Raw genomic sequence first — 21,190 nt, 5'->3', positions numbered from 1 at the left:
AAACATTTAGATTTCTAGACAGATGCTGTTAAGAATGCCAAAGGCATAGAATGATATTCCGAACCAAAAAAAGTGGCACTTCTCAGACAAATCCGATTTTTATTATTATTTTTTTAATTTTTATTACGGTGTGAACAGATTCTGTAGCGCTGTAGAGGGCCGCTTAGAACTTTCTCATATCTGTCCCTATCGGTCCCTTTCAGTACAATTGGAGATGTGAAAGAGAGATTACAGTTGTTAAAGGGTTAATTTACATTGAGGTTTAAGGTGGACTATGTAACTGTGTAGATCTTGGATGTGGGATTTCCTCTTTACTTCACTCGGAGAGCTAGCGGTCACGTTGGCTGCTGCATCGAAGAACTTCCGAGATGCGTCGTCCTTGTTCAAACTTCATTTGTGTCTTGGCGCTTGTTTCCAAATTCTTCCTAAACCGGCTTTGTCGTTTGGGAATTATTCTAGTTTATTCACTCGGAGAATCCAATTTAGGTAACTGAACCTTCCACGGCTTGGAGTGCTTTGGTCTGCTCATAATAAATTACGTTCGCTACTTTTTTCCATCCTTGTTTTCTCAAGTTTGTGTCCTGGGCCTCTCGGTATATAGGTAAGTTTATATAAAACTTGTACAAAATTCTTAAGGAAAAACAAAACATGTGCCTGCTTAGCAAAGAAGTGTTTTGTTTTTTTTTGTTTTTTTTCTTCCATAAGACAAATTTTAGAAACGCTGTTTAAGCTTTTATTACTAATGTGGCAAATTCACATAAGGATTCAGGAGCTGACAAACGACGTCTACTTGTGCATTATTGATGTTCTGCCGCTAAATAGATTAAATAGCAGTGTATTCTTTGTTCCTTTTTGCAGAACATTTTTAAGGAAGCAAAACATAATGATGAAAAATTTACAAAACTTTATATGGAACAGTGTTTTGTAATTTTTTTAAGTATTGTGACCCATGAGATAATAACGAAGGCCACGATTGCGTTTCAACGAGCAGATGAGTAACATTTTCTAGCTTAAGACACTTCGGTTTCCCTAAGCGAGAGTTATTTTTAGTATGTGTCTTGTGTGTTTTTCTCCCATCAGCTGTGGCTGAGCACAAGTAACCTTTTCAATTAAACCTGGCTGTTAAAGGGATAAAAGCCTGTCGGCACGGCAACCGTTTTATGTTGGGAAACACGTCTAGGTGTCAAGGGTAAAGTCCCCCAAAGGACTTGAAACAAATGGCCTCGAGATCTGTTCTAAGACCTTTTTATTTAATTAGGACGGTGGTATATAGGTGGAACAGCCTCCTAACAGAGGTTGTAGAGCTTCATAGAGTAAGATAGGTTCAGTATAGCTGTAGGCATGTTTACACCAAGACCAAGGACTGATTAACATCCAAGCCTTTACAGCAGGAAAAATCGACGGACTAGAAGGACTGAATGACTCTTACCTGCTTTCAAATCTATATAGCAAAGTCTTTGAAATCTATGAACGTACATGCTTGAACTTTGGAAGGACTGCCGTTGAGGTATGCGGGTTGAACTCTCATTTATGGACATGCTTTCTCCTTGTGGCTCGTGCATCCTTTATTTAATTAAAAACAAGGTAGCTTGTCCCGTGTTCATTGCAAACTGCTCTTTTTGCACAAGCTTTGTACCTTGTTACTGCTGCCTTGAACATTTTTTGTGAATTTTAGTTTTGTTCTTTTGTCATTTAATGGCTGAAAGTGCTTTAAATAGCCAAAAAATCCACATACTGTTTTTTTTGCTTTTGAAATACATGCTTTTGTATCATTATGTGACTATATACAGTAATATTTCCCGAATATGCCAGTTATATTCCTTGGCAATTATTCACAGAATGGAAAGGGATTTCTGCGCGGCTGTGATTTTCTGCAATTAGGCGTCCTGATTTTAATGTTTCCCTTCTCTCGTGTCGTTAGTACGGCTGAACTATTTGGGCTTCATAGTGTTTCGCCTCATGATTTCTGGGTACTTTTCTCTGCCGCTCTTGACAGTCCGCCGCTACGTTCCCTGACAAAGGCGAAGCCGCAGGAACAGGTTGTGCGCCGCGTGCTTAGTGCAGAACGTCTGACCGCGCGCGGTGTGGGTAATAATGAGGGCTACTTATGTACCTGCGGTGGCACTTTTGAGCGCCTACATCTTGTACCGTGGCTAAAAATAAATGCAAAAACAGCAGGTTTCATTTTAAAACATAACCTTGTTATTGAAAATTGTTAAATCATTTCTGCCGGCTCTTTTAGAAAATAATTAATGGTTATTGTGCTTCCGTTGGCCTCTCTCTCTCTCTGCAATTCTCCGCACGTCATCCCATTTTAGGCCACTCATTTATTGGGGGGGGGGGGCTGTCACTTGCTTGGCCATGGGAGATGCCTACTGTGGAATTATCAGTGTTCAGGTATGCCAGGGGAGGAAGGTTAGAAGAGAAAACCCACCCAAAGCGCTTCACATGGTCTGTGTGGTATGTATGTGTGATCGTGTTGACACTGTTAGGGATATTAATGAGACAAAATAGGCAAAAGCCAATATTTTATCACATACGCAAAATAACGACGCTATCAAATATTGTAGTACCACACGCACAATATGAATTTAAGGAGATACCCTATATTTTATCTCCGATCCTAAATTCTTTCAGATCGCCGAAAATTATAATTCAAATTAGATAGATATCGCCACGATAGTCAATCAAAAATATTTATTTATTGTGAATACAATTTATAAAATCTATATACGAGTCACACAGTGCATAATATAAAACACAACGTTCTTAAAACATGTCAAAAATTGAATCAATTCAAATACAGTATATCATCGATAGTTATCAATATGAATTAGTATTTTATGAGTCTAACACACAATTAATTTCCAGTCCACTCAGCAACCAAAAATTTATAATAATCAGGGCAGTAATAAAGATATCACTATCTCTCTTATATTAGTTTAACTAATATGACAAATTAAAAATAATTTAATTGTGTCTAAGAGTATTAGTGAAATTCCTAATAGATGCAAATAATGTCAAACTTCATCTATAGGTAAAAATACCTTTTCATTATTGTTATTATCACGGGTTATAAGCTGCAGTCTCACAAGCCGCCATATACAATAATGCAATATAGTACTTCCCAGAAACAGGGAATTCTATACGAAGAAGACAAAATTCATCTCTATTCAGAATAATAAAACAATTATAATTACCACCACTTGTTGCTGTTGTCCCACCGGTCCTTGTAGAAATTAATCCAGGTTCAGTGGCAAGAAATTAAGTAGGAAAGAATATAACTTTCTACCAGTTATATAGGTTAGAACTCAAAGTAACTCTAAGAGTGAAATATGGTGCCAGAATCTTAAGATTCCAATTCTCTGGGGTAAATTTGGTGAATAAGTCCGTCCGGGTCTGTCTGTTTCAGGGTGCGATCTTTTTAAGGTCCCTTCTTTTTTTATTCAAGACATAAGCTTTTAAAGACAGGGCTTATTATCAAAGCCTCCACCTCTTGATTGGAATTCTCCAATCATAACGGTGGGTTTTACCCATTATAATTAGGATTTCTACTCATATTTACACCGTTGTAATTTCTTAATTTACCTGTGAGAGACGCTCTTGTCTAAGAATTAACTTAAAACCATTACATATGTGTTTGGAATTTATCCTTGGTCACCCTAATCGCCAGGTGTTACCTCCTAGATAGTAACTCAGGCCTTGGTAGTCTTCCCATGTATTCCCCATTCCAAGTTACATTTCTAAAGATATGCAGCGTCTACTCCTTAACTTTCTCATGGAAGATAACATTAATTGTATCATACATATGCTGAAACATCTATATACATGAATACTTCTTTGTTCTCAATTATAGAGGGAGCAAGGACAAAAAGAAATCATCACTACATGATTAAGTAAAATAAAATGGATCTGACTCCATTTTGATTTCATGTAAAATACAGAATACATGAAATACATGTTTTCTATCATAAAATATCTGACAACACTTAAACCTAGCCAGCTGGTTATCTGCAGTGTCTGTCTGTATTCATCCTTCAGATAATCTGCTTCTGTAGTCCCTTTAAACGTACCATCAAAATCTTTAACCCATGAAGTGCGTTTAGACTATTCGAGTGGCATTGCTGATAGCAGGCGCTGATACTCTAATAGTTAATACCGTTAACCTGTATGTTGTGTGTTAAGAGCAGCACACAGACTGGGTTTATTTTGCAATATATTGGCTCTGTTTATTTTTATTACTTTTCACTCTGAACGTAAAATATTCAAAGTCTGTAATGTTGACATCAGGAAGCGTCAGGGCGGGCGAAGGGTTAAAGATTTTGGTTGAAGGTATTGATTATATTTCTGGTTCTAGATCTATAGAGACACTTCTATGCTATAAATGTTTCCTGTCCCATGTGCAAAGCTGTCAGGTTTGCTTCCCTTTGACGTCTATGTGGAGACGGTCACCGGCTCCTACTGTCCATCACAATGAACACTGCGACTGCGAAACACGATGACGCTAAATAATGCATAGATAATGTGTGTGTGTGTGTGTGTATGTGTGTATGTATATATATATATATAATAATAATATACCGGTAATATGCTATTAGCGGCCAGTTGTACGTGTTAAAAACTGTCTTGTTTTGTAAATGAATGATAAAAAGCAGCATACGATGGATGTCTCAATCTAAAGCTGGTGATCTCGGAGTAGCTGTCTTAGACATACGGTTTAGTTCGGTAAAAATGCTCACGTTAACTCCAGTCATGTTGGGTTGCACCTGTATTCGCTCTTATGGTGAGACGGCAATGGCCGTGTTATTTGTGTATTCACGTTCTGGTTTTTCCCCCTGTTTTGCTCACATTGACGTAGCCTGCGTTACTGAATCGCGTCCCGCTGATTCAAGGTGATCAAACCCACTTAGGATGCTGAACGTTCCATGTGTCTTATCACATGCAGTAGATAATGTGAAAGAAAATATCGGGAGTGCAAGGTAAAATGAGTCTTGCCATCCCCGACTACACCTCCCCCACGTGATTTACATTTTAAGGGAGATATTGCTTTTGCCTACAATACGGACTTGTTCCGGAGGATGAATTGCCGAACCGTAATGTATTCCGTAAATATGGATGCTGCTGTTTTGTGCATAGTTTGTGTTCTAAGACTCATTTTTCATATGCTAAGTAATGAAAGTGCTTCATTGTTATGTTAAACAGTTTTTCAGCGCATAACAAGGATTAAATCTTCTTTGTGGGCGAAGTAATATGATTCCGCGATCCAAAAACGTCGATACTTGGTTTAAAATGATACGACGGCATCTCAAACAATAAAAGACCCTTAATAATAAATCAAAGCAGAATGTTTAAAAAGTATATATACCGCATATAGTTTAATTGTGCATTTTGGGCTCTTTGTATATTTCTGTATATCTTTCTTTCTGGGACAATTTTAAAGTCGTAAAATGAATTGGTCGTCATGATTTTTACATTCGGAGCCCCGTTAAGGTACAGCTATTGGGCCATTTATTGGGAGTTATAAAAGTACAAGTGTGTGTGAAAGCTATATAATATATATATTATATATGATATCATATATATTATAATATACACTCTACCGTTACATTTGGGGTCACTTCAAAATTTCATTTATTTTTATTATTTTTTTTGTTATTATAGAAAAGCTAATTTTCTCAAAGGACTTTTGTAACAGGAAAAGGGTGACTTGTAATGGAATATGGCGTACTCTGCCCATTTATCACTCCCGTTACTCCTGTGTTTCAATGGCATGTTATGTTCGCTAATTCAAGTTTAAAAGCGTAATTGATCATTAGAAACTCTTTTGCAAGCATATTACACAGCTAGAAATGTCCTTGTTTTCCATGAAAACAGTTAAGTAAATGGTGGGGGATATATTATAAAAAGAGAGTATTGGCCTGTTCCTGGCTATTTATGCACCAAGTCGCATGTTCTGTAGAACTGGAGTTTGTTGAGGAGGCAAGTTTGAGGTGAAAGGGAAATATGTCTGGCCACTGGCTTCGTGATGCCTTTTGTATAACTAGACATTGCAGGCATTCGATCTGCCAGCTTTTTTTGTAAAACTTGTGACACGAACCTAGTTACTGTGTTTTTATGCCATGGCCACAGCTGCTAATTGCATCGTCTACTCCTTAATTCATGACAGGTCGATGACATTTTAGGGGAAGGGAGTGATGACAGCGATGGTGAAAACAAGAAGAAGCCTGTAAAAGAGAAGAAACAGCAGAGCACAGCACAAGAGAACGTAGCCAAGAACCCCGAAGAGAGGACCGAGTCCTCATCGTCGAGTGAACAGAGCCTGTCTGGCAGCGTGACCCGGTGAGTTCATTCACGCCTTACGCTCATTCTGGTCGCAGCAATTAAAATCTCTCGGCATCGTTATTTCTCTTAATTAGCTACAGAGCTACGTGAGTGTGTGTTTGGAGCACCGTCGTTTGCCTTTGCTGATGAAGATCTAGACGGTGACAGTGCCTGCCTTTGATAACAATAGAAGTGATTGCCTCTTCCACATCAATTTTGGTGTTTGCTACAAAAACGTCACATCATGTGACATTTTTTGTAAATATGTACAGATGTCTTATTGAGCTAGAGACCCATTTACACAGCTTTACGTACACCTTGCTGGCACACAGGCAGGCGTTAAGGTGACATCTCTGTAGCCTTAGTTTTTACATGTATCTCCATACAGATGTTTATAAGAAGCAATTGTAGAACACAAATGGAGCCATCCATAGAAATACTGCACTGGCTCACTTGGTGGGCTTTGCCCCAGAAGCTTCACGGATGTGGTCCAGGGTATCCATACATTTCTATCGTTTAATGCAGTGTAGTAGATGCAATGAAAGTAGCGAGAGGCATCGTAAACACCATGAAATTGTAATGGGAAAATGTATGGTAATGCAATGAAATGTCCCAGTAACTGGACAAAATGATTACACATTATTAAATAGTTTCTTTCTGTGGCCTCTCTTTGCCTGGCAACTTAGGGGTATTCTTGCAAAACGAAGCAGTTGAAAAGAGGAATTAGTGTGCATTTCAATTAAGCGCTTAAAATAAAGACTGATGTACCAGTCATAGAGGCAAAGTTTTAAGTCATGTAAAGTATGATTGATTTGCAGCTTGCAAACTGATGCTTGCAAGATAAAGCAAATGATGGCAACCTCGCGTTCTCCATCATATTGATGGCCCTCGTTTCCGCCGATGACTACTTGAATGCACACAATGCGAAATCAAATAGATGAGCGTTGGCGATTATGTGCACATGTCTAACCGCCACATCCGTCTGTGATTAATCTTTTAATAAATAGGCAGGCACTCGGCATCGGTTAGTGACGTTTTTCGCGGTTAATATTCTAAGCTCTAAGAATGCATTCTGCTTCAGCGCAGGTAGAAATCATAATCTTGTGGGGTTTTTTTGACAGTTTACTTTTTTCCAAGATTAATTTTTTGAATATTTTTTTTTTTTTTTTTACAAAGGTTTACATTAGGATTACAAACTGGAGTGTACATAATGTCAGAGCAGGCTTATTAATGTTCTGGGTAATGTTCTTTATATAAAGCAAGGTTTAATAAAGAACACCTTCATAGGACATGTTTAGGTGTTAAGATTTTCATGCTATGGTATTTCTGTGGTCTCTCTTGTCTAATTTGACAAATACCAAGGAATATTGTCATTTTCCTTCCGTTCTGGATATATCTCCTCTGCTGTAATGGTAGGAGCTCCTGAGAGTAATGTTCGTCGCTGCTGCTGCTTCTTCATGTCTACAAAACCATAATGTGGGTAGGTTTTTCTCACGATAAGTATTGTATGTTTGAATAATTATGTCTGTACATGTAATGGTTTAGCTATAACTGCTGGTGAATAAGACATGAAGTTGTAGGGGACATGTTACCACAATCATACACAAACACATACTTTGTATCCAAAAATTGTAATAATAAAACGCAACAACAAAAATTTGGATGAATCAGGCCGTGGACTTTTATTTCGTTTAACAATACATACAAAGACTTCACTCATAACTTGAACTTTATAAACTGATACTATACATTAACCAAAACTTAACTCTTGGCATAAGCCCCAGAGCACATCTTAGACATATCACCTTGCCAACCGCCCTATAAGCCAGCTGGCCCAACTCAAATTAGCAGTTCACCCCGTGTTCATAGGGTAACCATACCCCAATAAAAGCCACGACAATTTATTATACATTATTTCTCTTTTTTTTTTTTTTTATTAACAAAAACAAACTTCAACAATATCAAGGGAGGGTGGGTGGGCGCATCTCCATCAGCTCGTCCATCTTCAGCGCACCGCTTCGCCACTGCTCACCAGTCTCGAGGACAGTGCAGTATCGGCTAGGCGGCACGCCAGGTAAGTAAAAAAGACACCTCAAGGACGCACCTTATATAGATAGCTTTCCCGCCCTTAGCGCAGCGCGAGGCAGGCGCAGCCTATCCAAGCGCAGCGCGAGACACTCGCGAGCCGGCACGCAACACCCGAAAAAAGGCGGCAGGCGCAAAAGCACATTTAGTTATATAACCATTTTTTTTTATATTTTTTTTATATACTGACCTTTTATTGACCCCACTCCTATTAAGTCCTATGCAAAAACACCTTACTTAGTCCCCACACCTTCATGTCACCTTGCCCTATATGGTGCAGGCTTTATCATTTTGTTCAACAAAATTGCATTTTTTAGTGGGGAAAAGAAACGGATAAAAAAAAACTGCTGAGCATAATAGGTTAGCGAATGAGATCATTAATGTTCTTTTTTTGAAATGGCTTTTATATTTTACTTTGGAAGCTTAGAAAGTTCCAGACTGCCCTGCACTTTTCATTTTTTGTGGATGTCATTGCGGTAATGAAGAAGACCCTAAACCACCTCGTGTTTCCAGTTCTTGCTCTTCTACCTGCTGGGTTTTAAATGGTTTTAAATGGTAGGAAAAGTAGCCCAGTGTGTCATGGTATAAAAAAAATAATGATCTCTTTTTGTTTTTTGGAACATCTTAAACCTGCAGAAATCTACAGATGCTGTCTTGTGCAAGTGGCCAAAGCTTTTGTTTGAGAACTTTGAAAAGGCTTCTGTACTAAAAAGGGACGTGCCATCTTCTCATATGTTTGTCCGTTGACAGGATCTACCGTATTTGCTCGATTATAAGACAAGGTTTTTTTCAGAGCAAATGCTCTGAAAAATACCCCTCGTCTTCTAATCGGGGTCGTCTTCTAATCAGACCTCAAATAGAGTCTGATTAGGAGACTAAGATCCAGATCCCCCGCACCGCTGCAGGGGACCTGGATCCTCCTGTCTCACCCCCCCCCCCCCATCCTACACACACTTACCGGTGCTTCCTGCTGTATTGCCGGGGCAGCGGGTTGACGTCTACGCGATCCGCGTAGACAACGTCCGCTGCAGCCGGAAGGAGGTGTGGCTAGCAGCGGGGGTTGTCTGCATCCGTCGCGCAAACCTTCCCCGACTGTCAGAGATCAGAGTTCCCCGCACCGGTGCGGGGAACTCTGATCTCTGACAGCCGGGGAAAGTATACGCGACGGACGCAGACAAACCCCCGCTGCCAACTCCACCTCCTTCCGGCTGCAGCAGAAGGCGACGTCAACCCGCTGCCCCGGCTGGAAGCACCGGTAAGAGAGGGCTGAGAGGGGAGGGGAGGGGAGAGTGTGTGTGTGTGTGTTAGTTAAATGGGGGTATAGGGTGTGTGTGTGTGTGTGTTAAATGGGGGCATAGGGCATTTCTGGAGTGGCGTTAAGGGGGCATTTAATAGAGCACTCTGCCTCCTGAAATGCCTTATACACCTATATGCCACTCTGCCCCATAATATGCATTTTAACCCCCTAAATGCCAGAGTGGCATATAGGGGTATAAGGCATTTCTGGAGGCAGAGTGCTCTATACAATGCCTTTTAACTCCCTTAATGCCACTCTGCCTCCTGAAATGCCTTATACCTCCCTATATGCCACTCTGCCCCATAATATGCATTTTAACCCCCTAAATGCCAGAATGGGATATAGGGGTATAAGGCATTTCTGGAGGCAGAGTGGCATATAGGGGTATAAGGCATTTCTGGAGGCAGAGTGGCACATAGGGGGTCAAAAGGCATACCATGGGGCACAGTGGCATATAGAGGGTTAAAAGGCATATCATGGGCCACAGTGCCATATTGGAGTGGCAAGCCTGGGGGCAGATGTGCGTAACTGGGGGACAGGTTGGAAAATACAAGAAATAAAAACAAAAAAAATATTTTTCTCAATCATAGCTTTTATTAAAAAAAATAGTTTACATGAATTAACATTTACTGGTAAAACTTTTTTCCTTTAGGGTCGTCTTATATTCAGGCTTTTTCTTTTTTTCCTAAGTTAATATTCAGATTTTGGGGGGTCGTCTTATAATCAGGGTCGTCTTATAATCGAGCAAATACGGTAATTATCTATAAAATACCACACTGTCTACATTAGAGTCTGCCATGCGAAGGCATTGGAGAGGTAGCTATGCCCTTTTCAGCCTTCTGTCACTTTGACAAATGGTACAGCGGTTTGATTTCATCATCGCTTACCAAGCCCAGGTGTATGCTTCCTGTACACTTACCTGGGGCTTCAGATTTTCAGGCTTGAAGAGATCTATTACTTTGCTTTCATCAGCTATATTAAGACCAGATAGTTCAACCTATTGGATCGGGGGTGGGGTGTTTTTTTTAATGGCTTTATCTTATCACTGATTGGCTTCACCGAATAATATATATATATGTTTTTATGTATTTTTTTTAAACTAATCCCCTTTTAGTTAAATTCACTAAAGTCTAACTTCAGTAAGCTTCTGCTTCAAGAAGAGCTTTGCTAGCCCTGTAATATGCATAACTAAATGCATGAACTATGCATTATGCTCGGTCAGCATAGCCAGTCCTCTAGGAACAACTTACCAGGAATGGTGCACCGCAGTGTATTATGTGAAATGAAACCATAACAATCGCCAACTTTGCCACCACTTTATACAGGGTATATCAAAAGGAAATGAAAGTCGTTTTGGGGCTATTTATAACTAGTGGTTCTACTTCCGCGCCTGTCCTTTGTAATTATTTTTTCATTGCATACATAGGGCCATGCACAGTGTGCTTCCTACCAGCCAGCTCCAGTACTTCCCTACATAAGATTCACAATCTCTATCTGGTTTTAATGGGATCATATCCAATGCATTCTTCATTGGTGGGTCTTTCTGGGGCATTACATCGTCTCTCTTTTAAATCACTGATCTGTAAACTGATGCAACTCATGGAAATGTTTATTTGACGTCCTATTCAATATTCATAATGTTAAGTGCAGAGATTAATATTTAATTCACGGTTAAAATCATAAATGTTCCATTTGGAAGTAGAAGTTTTGTTTTAAGATATAATTAGCTGGTGTGATAAAGAAAAAAAAAAACAAAAACATTTTTAAATCTTTTCTAAGGGTTTAATTATGGCTCAGTAAAATGTTTAGTTGAAATAAGATGTTTGGTGTGTATCATATTGTGCCCAAAAGGAATTGCTTTTTAAATTAAAACCTGTGGAATCTTAGTGGATAGGTCTTGCTTTCTAATTTATGACCACTGGTTTAAATATAGATAATACGCACATTATATACATTTATACCCCAGTTCATCTTTTATTTGTCTAAAAAGGATTAGGCAGAATAGCTAATTTTCACTTTGCCCACAGTAACAGGATTAAATCAGTTAAACCCATTAAATACACTATTTATATCCATTAAAGAATTGACAAAGTCAACATTAAACACTAAAATCATTAGTCAGTTTCCACTGCCCATGATGGCTCTGTGGTTAATTGCTTCAGATAATATAACTTATCCCAGCACACACCACTGCTTAGTAGGAATGGTCCCAAAAATGTAATGAATGGCAAGTGAGAGGAGTCCCAGGAGCCAACGTGTGTGTGTGTGTGTATATGTGTATATATATATATATATATGTGTGTGTGTATATATACACATTATTATTTAATTTTTTTTGCTATAAATGTATCTAATCCAACCTATTGTGAATTGGGCAGGACACCAATGTATGGAGTCAACCATCAATAGTATGACGATGTAACCAACTCGCCATAACCACAAAAGGATCTTCATAGTGGAACAGCTTTTGTTGGTTTCAGGCAAAATGGTGGTTATTTTCCCCTTCCATTCACCATTACAAAGAGTGGGCCACATACCTTAATGAGCAGGAGGAATAATCATGCAGACCTGAAAGCAGATTGATGGCTGTCCACCATGCGCTATATATATATATATATATATATATATATATAATATGTATGTATGTATTCTAATGTGTATGCATTCGAGCAAGTCGGTTTAGTGTAGTGGTTTGGGGAAAGTGGTTTATCCGCTTGAAGTACTACGCGCTTTGGCTGCATAGCTATTAACACGTCGCATATGGTTCCTTTGACTAAATATATATGTGATGTTGTGAAGTTTGAGTAACCATCGTTTGTTTTTTTTTGTGTGGTTTTTTTTTTTCCCTCCTTTCATTCTGGTGAGATAATCTTGGCCTTTGCTAAGGAAACAACCTGGTGGAAGTAATGATACATTAATCTGTACTTTTTCCACTGAAAAGTTTTTCATATGAAGAACATTTTCATGCAATTATATTTAATTATATACCATCTGCTGAAACGCTTTTGTCGTTTTGACTTCACCCTGTTGCAATTACCAGTTTATAACTCTTTAATTCATTGAACTAATGAAAAAATCAGGACTTTTTCTGGACAGGTAGCAGTGTGAAAGGCTATGGTTAGAATTATTTGCTAGAGCAACTGTATTTAGCGGTGCAAAGGTCCGTTTGTGTTACAAATTAGTCAACAGGAAATGTTTAACTTTTCTCCAGAAATCTTCCAAGAGCTTCTAGTAAACCGAAAGAAACGCAATAATAATAATAATCAGACATCGGTAAATCTGTAAAGCTGCATGCAATATAATAAAAATCAAATAATAAATATAATAATAAATAACCCAGCTTTGTTGGGCCTTTCTTATGGGTACTGATAAGACTGTTTTTCTCAATATGTGGCAGGTTCACTTTGTGTGTCTGCGTATAATAGATTTGAAGAAAGGGGCATTGTAAGGGAATGTATCAATGATTTAATGATATACACCTCGTGATAATCTCTGTGTGGGGATGAACACCATCCAGGACCATATGAATACTCCGTGATGCTAATTACTGGTTTCTTGACCTGTTTACACGACTTGTCAACAGCCCGCAGAATTTCTCAATTGTAGTTGAGGTCGTTTATATATATATATATATATATATATATATAATTTTCAACATGCTCTCATTTAAGAAGTTTGTCATCTTCTCTCTAGGTGGCATGTTAGCCTGCGAAGCAGGTGTACCCACCAGATGTACTATTAACACAGTCCCAACAGGTTTGACTCCTGTAAGAAAGCGGAGTTTACTTTTTCCCTGTCTATCTATGTATGTGAAATAAAGCAAAAGACCTATTTGGATCTTTATCAAAGAGCCATTAAAAATGGTACATGGTCTAACAATGTTCCAGGAAATACTTGTATACAATAGAAAGGAGAAACCTATAAAAGATTCAAATATGTCATGGGATTAAATAAAGTCCAAAAGAGGAGCATTTTCAATAGAGACGAGTGTCTGAACCGTAGGGTTTGATTTAAAGTTAGATGGTAGAAGACTAAATAGCAGTACAACAACTTTCTACTTTACACAACGAGTAGGAGGTATATGGAGTAGACCTTCAGTGGACATAGTGCAGCAAACACCGTAAAGGAATTTAATTTATAGACCTACCCAACTTTCTTAAGAGTAAAAAGTTGTTCAAATGGGGCAGACTAAACGGGCCAATTTGTTTTTCTGCGGTCATTATTTGTATCCGTATCTTTTTGTCAATTTATAGACCTTAAGTAATGGATCATTTGCACATCTTCCAAGAGTTGGTGCCTAGGTTTTTACAGCAATTTATTAAAAATATAGGCTACTATTTGTTCAGCCTTACAGTCCAGATGTCCAGACATTGTAAAAGGCTCATCAACACGATGTCTGGACTGTCGACAGCGAATACATGCAGTGTCGGTAATATTTTATTCAAGAGCAGCAATAAATGTACCTTCTGGATTCCTCGCAATGCCATTAGTCATACAAAACACATTGGGGAAAAGACAGATCTAAACTGCGCTAATATAGAAGTTGAAAAAAAAATTCACAGTTAAAATAAAACTAAATGAAAAAGTTAGAGGATTGATGCATCATCTAAATTCTAATTTAACATTGTTCAACCTCAAGAGATTCACAAAAAAGCTCTGCAAAAAACCAAAACTTAACAAAACGTTGAATATGCAAACCTAGGCGTTCCTACATACCCATACTTTTCACAGTTACCAAGAAGTTTGTGTTGGTTGTGAAGTAAGTAAAGATTGCATTAAACTATATATAATTATATATATATATATATATTATATGCATGCACTTTGTAATTGGCAGTTTCACCAATTTCGGGGAACTTTGTTTTATGAATGTTTAATACAAATAAATGAGTTTTTAAAAGCACAGGGCATAAAAGGGTTGACTTACTAAGACAACGAACGGTTAGCTAGGAGCAGTGAGCTGAATAATTGGCCTCCCACCGAAAATGTTAATTAGATTGGTGATTATTGCATTTATGGCCAGCATCTTGCTTTGAGCAGTCTCTGTAAATAATTCTAAATGTAGGTTTGTTAGTATTAATTAAAAAAAAAAAATTATGTAAACCACCTTAGATAAGATTTGTGTCTCTTACTACATCACCATTACAGGCAGTATGTCAGTACACTTGGGCATTTAGATAAACACACCATTATGAGCGACACTGTCACAACTATAACTACATGCAGTGATGCAGCATTCTGACTCCCTATTCTCTATTCTGTTGTATATTTTCGGCATTCCCGTAACTTAAGGGGTTAAAATTTAACGGTAGTTAAAAATATGTTTTCAGGCAGTGGTTTTAGGCATTGAGGTGAAAAACTCGTAACACTTTTTGGGTCAGAAGTGATGCTTGGTGGTGGAATGGACAATGGGCAAGGTGGAATAATAAACATAATTACTGGTGTTCATTTTGTATATTAATTTTTAAGTTTTAAATGTCCGTTTTGTAATGGTGTTATGGCATCTGCTGGCACGTTATAAAAATGTCCCCCCTCTCCCTTCACTTTTCTAGTGTGTACATAATGTTTTCTAGCTATTTCTTTCTATGGTTTCTTAGGACTGTGTACCATTTTAATGGTCCTTTTGAATTATACACATTATTTTAGATGTTCCCTACTGATACAACTTTTCCTGTTTCATTACAACTGCTTCTTCAGATGTCAGTCTTTTGGTATAGTAAATACCAAATCCCTGTTTTTCTATGTTATTGTCGGCATTGTATAATTAAGTCTGTATTTTGATTTTTGATGTTTGTTGTAAATGCATCATTTTATACTTAGAAAACTAGACGCATTGGCTTTACAGGCTAGACTAACAGACCAAAAGTATTCTACAGCGGTTCTGCATGAGGACCAAATTTGTTTTTGTTTTATGTTTCACCACTTACAAACTGTACTCACCTAGTGTAAATGAGAAATAAAAACCCAAAGTATAATCATATACCAGTCAGTTTGGATACAGCCCATATGCCTAGGATTTGCATTTATTTTGGCAGTAACAGGGCAAAAAGTTTTCTCACCAATCCCATTCAAATTGGGTTGTAGAAATATAATTTTGCTTTTTAAATTTTGCGTTTCCACTTTGGATTTCTTGAGCAGGATCTATCCAACTGCAGAAAATAAAACACTCATTTGTGTTCAGCAACATCCCCCGAGTACAGCAATCAGTTTTAGCATTTCTGGGGAAAGCTACAGTGTCAAAATTGGAACATGTGCAGATTGGTTTTCAAAGTTTAAATTTTGACAGTAGTGGTGAAGACCGGCGGGGGAGGGAGGAGCCATGACGTGAGGATGCACAACGTGATGCTCCGTGAGTGAGGGGGCTGAATCTCGCCGGGACCCGATACGCAACCGTAACACAGCCGCACTACAACGGCTCTATACCGCCGATCCACTGGCCGACTTGACTGCGACTGTTCAGCTACTGCAGCTGTGAAATATCGGCTGCACCATATCGGCAAAGCCGCGATGCTCCGGCTGGGACAGCCGCGACGTAAAGGCCAAATAGCCGTTAGGAAACGGATAATAGAGCTGATTTAAATGCATTAAATGTCGTCTCCATCAGTGTCTGGAGTTCCAATGAATTGATATATTGAAGATCTGCTCTTTAGAAATCACTGGTAGTTTGCTGTATCATATGCTTCCGCTGAGTCTTATGGTGATTGGTAACGAAGCTGATCTTCATAAAGAAGACCGTGCCTAGTCCTCTATAGAAATTTGTTCTTCACGAAACAAAATAAGAATTGTTTAAACAATCTTATGAGATTCAACATAATCTGAACTGGATAATTGTGTTTAATTAATATAGAACAGTTGAAGTTTGAATTGTGACCAGGAAAAAAAAAAATTGGCCGAGTACCTTATTGAGGATTAAATGACAAGCCGTAAGCCACAAGAAATGAAGAAAGAAAAGAGAGTCGTTAAAGATAAAGAACAAAAAAAGAGAGATCATAATGTATCAGCCTTTTTTTCTCCAGTAGCTTCAAGAGATTTTTCTAATCAATCTGGAAGTGATTGGAGTAATGAAATAAATAAATCAACCCAATTAAACATTGACGACTCACAGTTGGATCCTTTAGGAGGCGCAAGCCATCCACCTATTACAGCTGATCAAATGAATAACAGCTTGGCTCAGTTGTTGGATCACCTAAAAACAGAGATTCAGAACAATACGAAAGAAATAAATAAAGACATAAATATCCTGGGAGAGAGAGTGACCAAATTAGAGGAAAAAATTGATACAACCTTATCTCAGGTAAATAAAAATAAAGAGGCTATAGGAACTCTAGAACACAGAATGGCCCATCTTGAAGAAAAAATATCAATATATGAAGATAATACAAGACGTGAGAATCTTAGAATAAGGAATGTACCAGAAGAGATTCCTTCGGGAAATCTAGAAGAATATCTATTTTGAATTTTTGGAGAGCATGGGCTTAAAATTCGAAAGAAAGGATCAAATCTTTGAAAGAATTTATCGCGTTTCAAAACCAAAAGTTTTCTCACCCTCAGTTCCAAGAGATATAATAGTAATATTTAAATTCCTCAAGAACAAAGAGATGGTTTTAAAAACGTCTTTCTCCAATCAACTGAGAATAGAAAAATTTAATAAGTTGATGATATTCCCAGACTTATCAGTGTATACTCGCAAAAAGAGGAAGGAATTCTCTATAATTACTCAAGAACTGAGAGACTATAATATCTCCTACAGATGGGGCTTCCCGGTAAGCCTTATAATACATAAAGACAATTCTAGATGGACATGCAAAACACCCGGAGAAGCTAAAAAAACAACTGGAACAGCTGAAAATGAATGGAGATGGTGCGGTGAAATAACTGACGGGTATCCTATACATATAAACACATTACTCTCGTTCGTAAATCATAGAGGTTATAGATGGGAAATGGATTTATAATTTGTTTTACAGGATTATGGTTTGAAGTTTTGAAGATTTTTATTTTATTTTTTTTTTTTTGCACATATATTTAGGAACATTTTAGATTTATTAGTACACATTAAGGTTAGTAAACATCCATTGTCTTCGGATGATGCACTTACACATTGAAATATTGCATTGAATTAAACTTCACTTATTCACATAATTACGATTGAGAATATATATTTAGTATTTAGGGTATTTTGGAACACATATAGTTTATCCATTTAGATATATCCCTGAGGAAGGGAGACTTTTTTTTTTTTTTTTTTTTTTTTCCTCTTTCCCCCTGTCTATGTATGTGAAGAGGATAGGAGAGTTTTGTCTTTCAAGAGTTAATTTATACTTAATTAATATATATATGGTTGAATATTTTCGTCCTTCAATTGTATGTTTGTTTTTTTTGTTGTAAGTGATAGAGATGTTGGACGATCTGAATTATATATCTTTGAATTTAATTTGGAATTTGTTTTTGCCCTATTTATGAACGGGCCCAGGCAAGCCCAAATCCTCCTCATTTTAGACTTTGATAGAGTCTTTATTCTCGCGCATTGATGAGGGAGAAGGCGCGAACACAGAGGAGTTTGAGAGGCTCTTCTCCTCGTGTATTTATGTTGTATGTCGTCCAATTAATGTGGTGTCTTTTTATTTATGTTTATGATAGGGAGTTTCGCCATACTAAGGTACTAAGAAAATTTGTCCATTTATGGTTAAATGGATGACTATTAACGTCCAAGGGCTAAATACAAACTACAAAAGAGAGATATTATCTAAAACTTTAAGGAAAGAACATATTGATGTGGCCTTGATTCAAGAATCTCATTGGCTTAAAATTAACATTAAGAAAACGAAAATTAGAGGCTACTCTGTAGTGGCAAATGCTTCCTTAGATAATAATAAGAAAAGGGGGGTGGCTATACTAATTTCAGAGGTGGTAAAGTTTGAGAATATTTACCAAGAGATTGATTCAGAAGCCAGATATGTGATCTTGATCTGTTGACTTAATGAGAAATTATTACTATAGTTAATATTTATGCTTCTAATAGAACTCCAGCTCCTTTTTTAAAGAAGGTAGTTAATAAAATTGAAGAAATTAGACAGGGTCAAACGATACTTGCAGGAGATTTTAATATGGTAGTGGACTCAAATGTGGACAAACAGCTTCCTATGGGAGCTAAATGCTCTGCGGACCTAATAAAGCAGGCAAAAAAATTTCAACAGTTATTAAAAGAATATGGTCTTTATGACATTTGGAGGGCATTCAGACCGGGAGAACGAGATTATACATATATTTCCAAAGAATTTACATGTTTTTGGGAGATCAGAATTTTATAAAAGACATGAATAAAAATTTTATTTTTGATATAACGTGGTCGGATCATAATGTGGTAGTAATGTCAACTCATGGAAGGAATTCTAAAATCCCTGGAAGACATTGGAGATTGAATGATAATATTTTACAGAATGAGGCTAATCAGGAATATCTAGCAAATATGACAGATTTGTTCTTCAATGAGAATGACACACCAGAAATTCCGTTAATAAATATTTGGTGTGCTTATAAGTGTGTCATGCGGGCTCACCTAATAATGTTAAGTTCTAGGGAGAAAAATCAATCTTCCCCTTCTTTATCAGAACTTTAGAGTTAAACCGACTTTCAAGGGAAAATAAACAACTTCCAACTACAGAAATCACAGAGAAGTTTACGAATATTACAAATTTAATCAACGCCCACCATATGTCTAAAATAAAAGAAAATCTTAAGTTAAACCAGCTGTGGTATTATAAGAATAATAAGACTGATAGACTCCTTACAGCAAAACTAAAAAAAAAGTAGCGTCTCAACGAATTTATAAAATAACAGAGAAGGATAAGTCCTTTTATAAACCGCAGTATATAGGTTCTGCTTTCCAGAGATTCTATCAAGACCTATATAATATCCCAGATCAGACAGAAGGTCCATCCATACAAAATTATTTAAAGAAATCTAATTTGCCTAAACTTTCTAAAGAACAGATGAATTAAATTCTCCATTTAATCCAGAAGAAGTGAGACTGATAATCGATAAATTGAGGAAGAATGTAGCCCCTGGCCCAGATGGTTTTACGAATTTATTTTTTAAAATATTAAAAGAGAAATTGGCCCAGAGGCTATGTAAGATTTTTAATACAATAGGAAATCAGATACACTTTCCTCTGGAAATGATGCAAGCGAACATAGTCCCTATCTTAAAACAGGATAAGGATCCAGTAAAGATCTCCAATTATAGACCAATTTCTTTGACTAACACAGATACTAAAATATATGCTTCACTGTTAGCCGCAAGATTAAAATAACATAATTCCTTTTCTAGTGAATAAAGATCAGGTAGGCTTTGTTGCGGGAAGATTTTCTAGCAGCAATATTAGTCGTTTGATTCATATTCAGGATATAAGTAAAAAGAGTGGTGAGTCCATGTTGACCCTGTTTCTAGATGCTGAAAAAGCATTCGATAGGGTCAACTGGAAATTTATGAAAGCATCCTTAGAGAAATACGGATTTATTGGTGATATGACATATGTTTCTCCTACTGCTAGGATTATTAGCCAAGGAATATCGTCCCAGTGGTTTCCGATTATGAATGGCACCAGGCAAGGGTGCCCTTTATCTCCTCTTTTATATATTCTTTCTCTGGAACCCATCGCTTAAAACATAAGAAATCATCCCCTTATTGCGGGATGTTTAAACGAGGGTAAGGAAGGTAAAATAATGTTATATGCTGATGATATTGTTATCGCTGTCCAGAACCCAGTCACTTCGGTAGAATATCTACTAAAAGAAATTGAATTATATGGTAATATTTTGAATTATAAATAAATGTATCAAAAGCAAGTGCAATACTGGGAAATCCATCAGATTCTATGATCCAGAGCCTAAGAAAGAAATATACATTTGCGTGGGTATCCAAAGAAATAATGTATTTAGGGATAAAAATAACAGTAAACCCTGATAAATTAATAGAAACTAACTTTAAATTCTTATTAGTTCATACTTCAGAAACTTTGAGGTCTTGGTCAAATTTAGAGATTTCTTGGTGGGGTAGATTGAATAGTGTTAAATCTTATATACTATAAAATGGACCTATCTGTTTAGCTTGGTACCTCTTTTGTTTGCTAAGTCTTGGTTAATGGAGGTACAAAGAATATTTATTAAATACATATGGGGGGGTAAAACCCCAAGAATCTCCATGAAGATACTAAAAAAAAAATTAAATCAGGGTGGAATCACGATGCAGCTATGATTTACCATTGCTCAAGATGGTTAATAGATTCAAATCAGGACGAGATATGGTATAAAATAGAGTCCCTTATATTAAATACGGAAGACCTAAGCTTTTTATTGTCATCTAATTTACAAACTAATAATTTTGGAAATTTAATTTTATCAAATCTGTTAAAATTCTGGGGAGCCTTTAGAAAATTAAAAAAGATAGGATGTGTTATGATACCAACCACTTCCCTAAAATTTCTTC

At 37.1% G+C, this 21,190-nt stretch overlaps 1 protein-coding gene across 1 annotated transcript in view; it reads left to right on the top strand.

Annotated features, from left to right (window-relative positions):
- Positions 1–21,190, top strand: part of LOC149289598 (RNA polymerase II subunit A C-terminal domain phosphatase-like) — a 49,811-nt gene that overhangs the window by 23,313 nt on the left and 5,308 nt on the right. Inside the window, exon 12 of the mRNA XM_089490450.1 lies at positions 6,167–6,339. Coding sequence (XP_089346576.1) covers positions 6,167–6,339 — 173 coding nt within the window. The remainder of the gene's footprint in view (positions 1–6,166; positions 6,340–21,190) is intronic.

This window comes from Sceloporus occidentalis, unplaced genomic scaffold (assembly GCF_023333645.1).
Source record: "Sceloporus occidentalis isolate IW3139 unplaced genomic scaffold, rSceOcc1.0.p SCAF_44, whole genome shotgun sequence".
Lineage (NCBI taxonomy): Eukaryota > Metazoa > Chordata > Lepidosauria > Squamata > Phrynosomatidae > Sceloporus > Sceloporus occidentalis.
The sequence above is the reverse complement of the archived record's forward strand: the minus strand, read 5'-3'. Positions and strand labels throughout refer to the sequence as shown.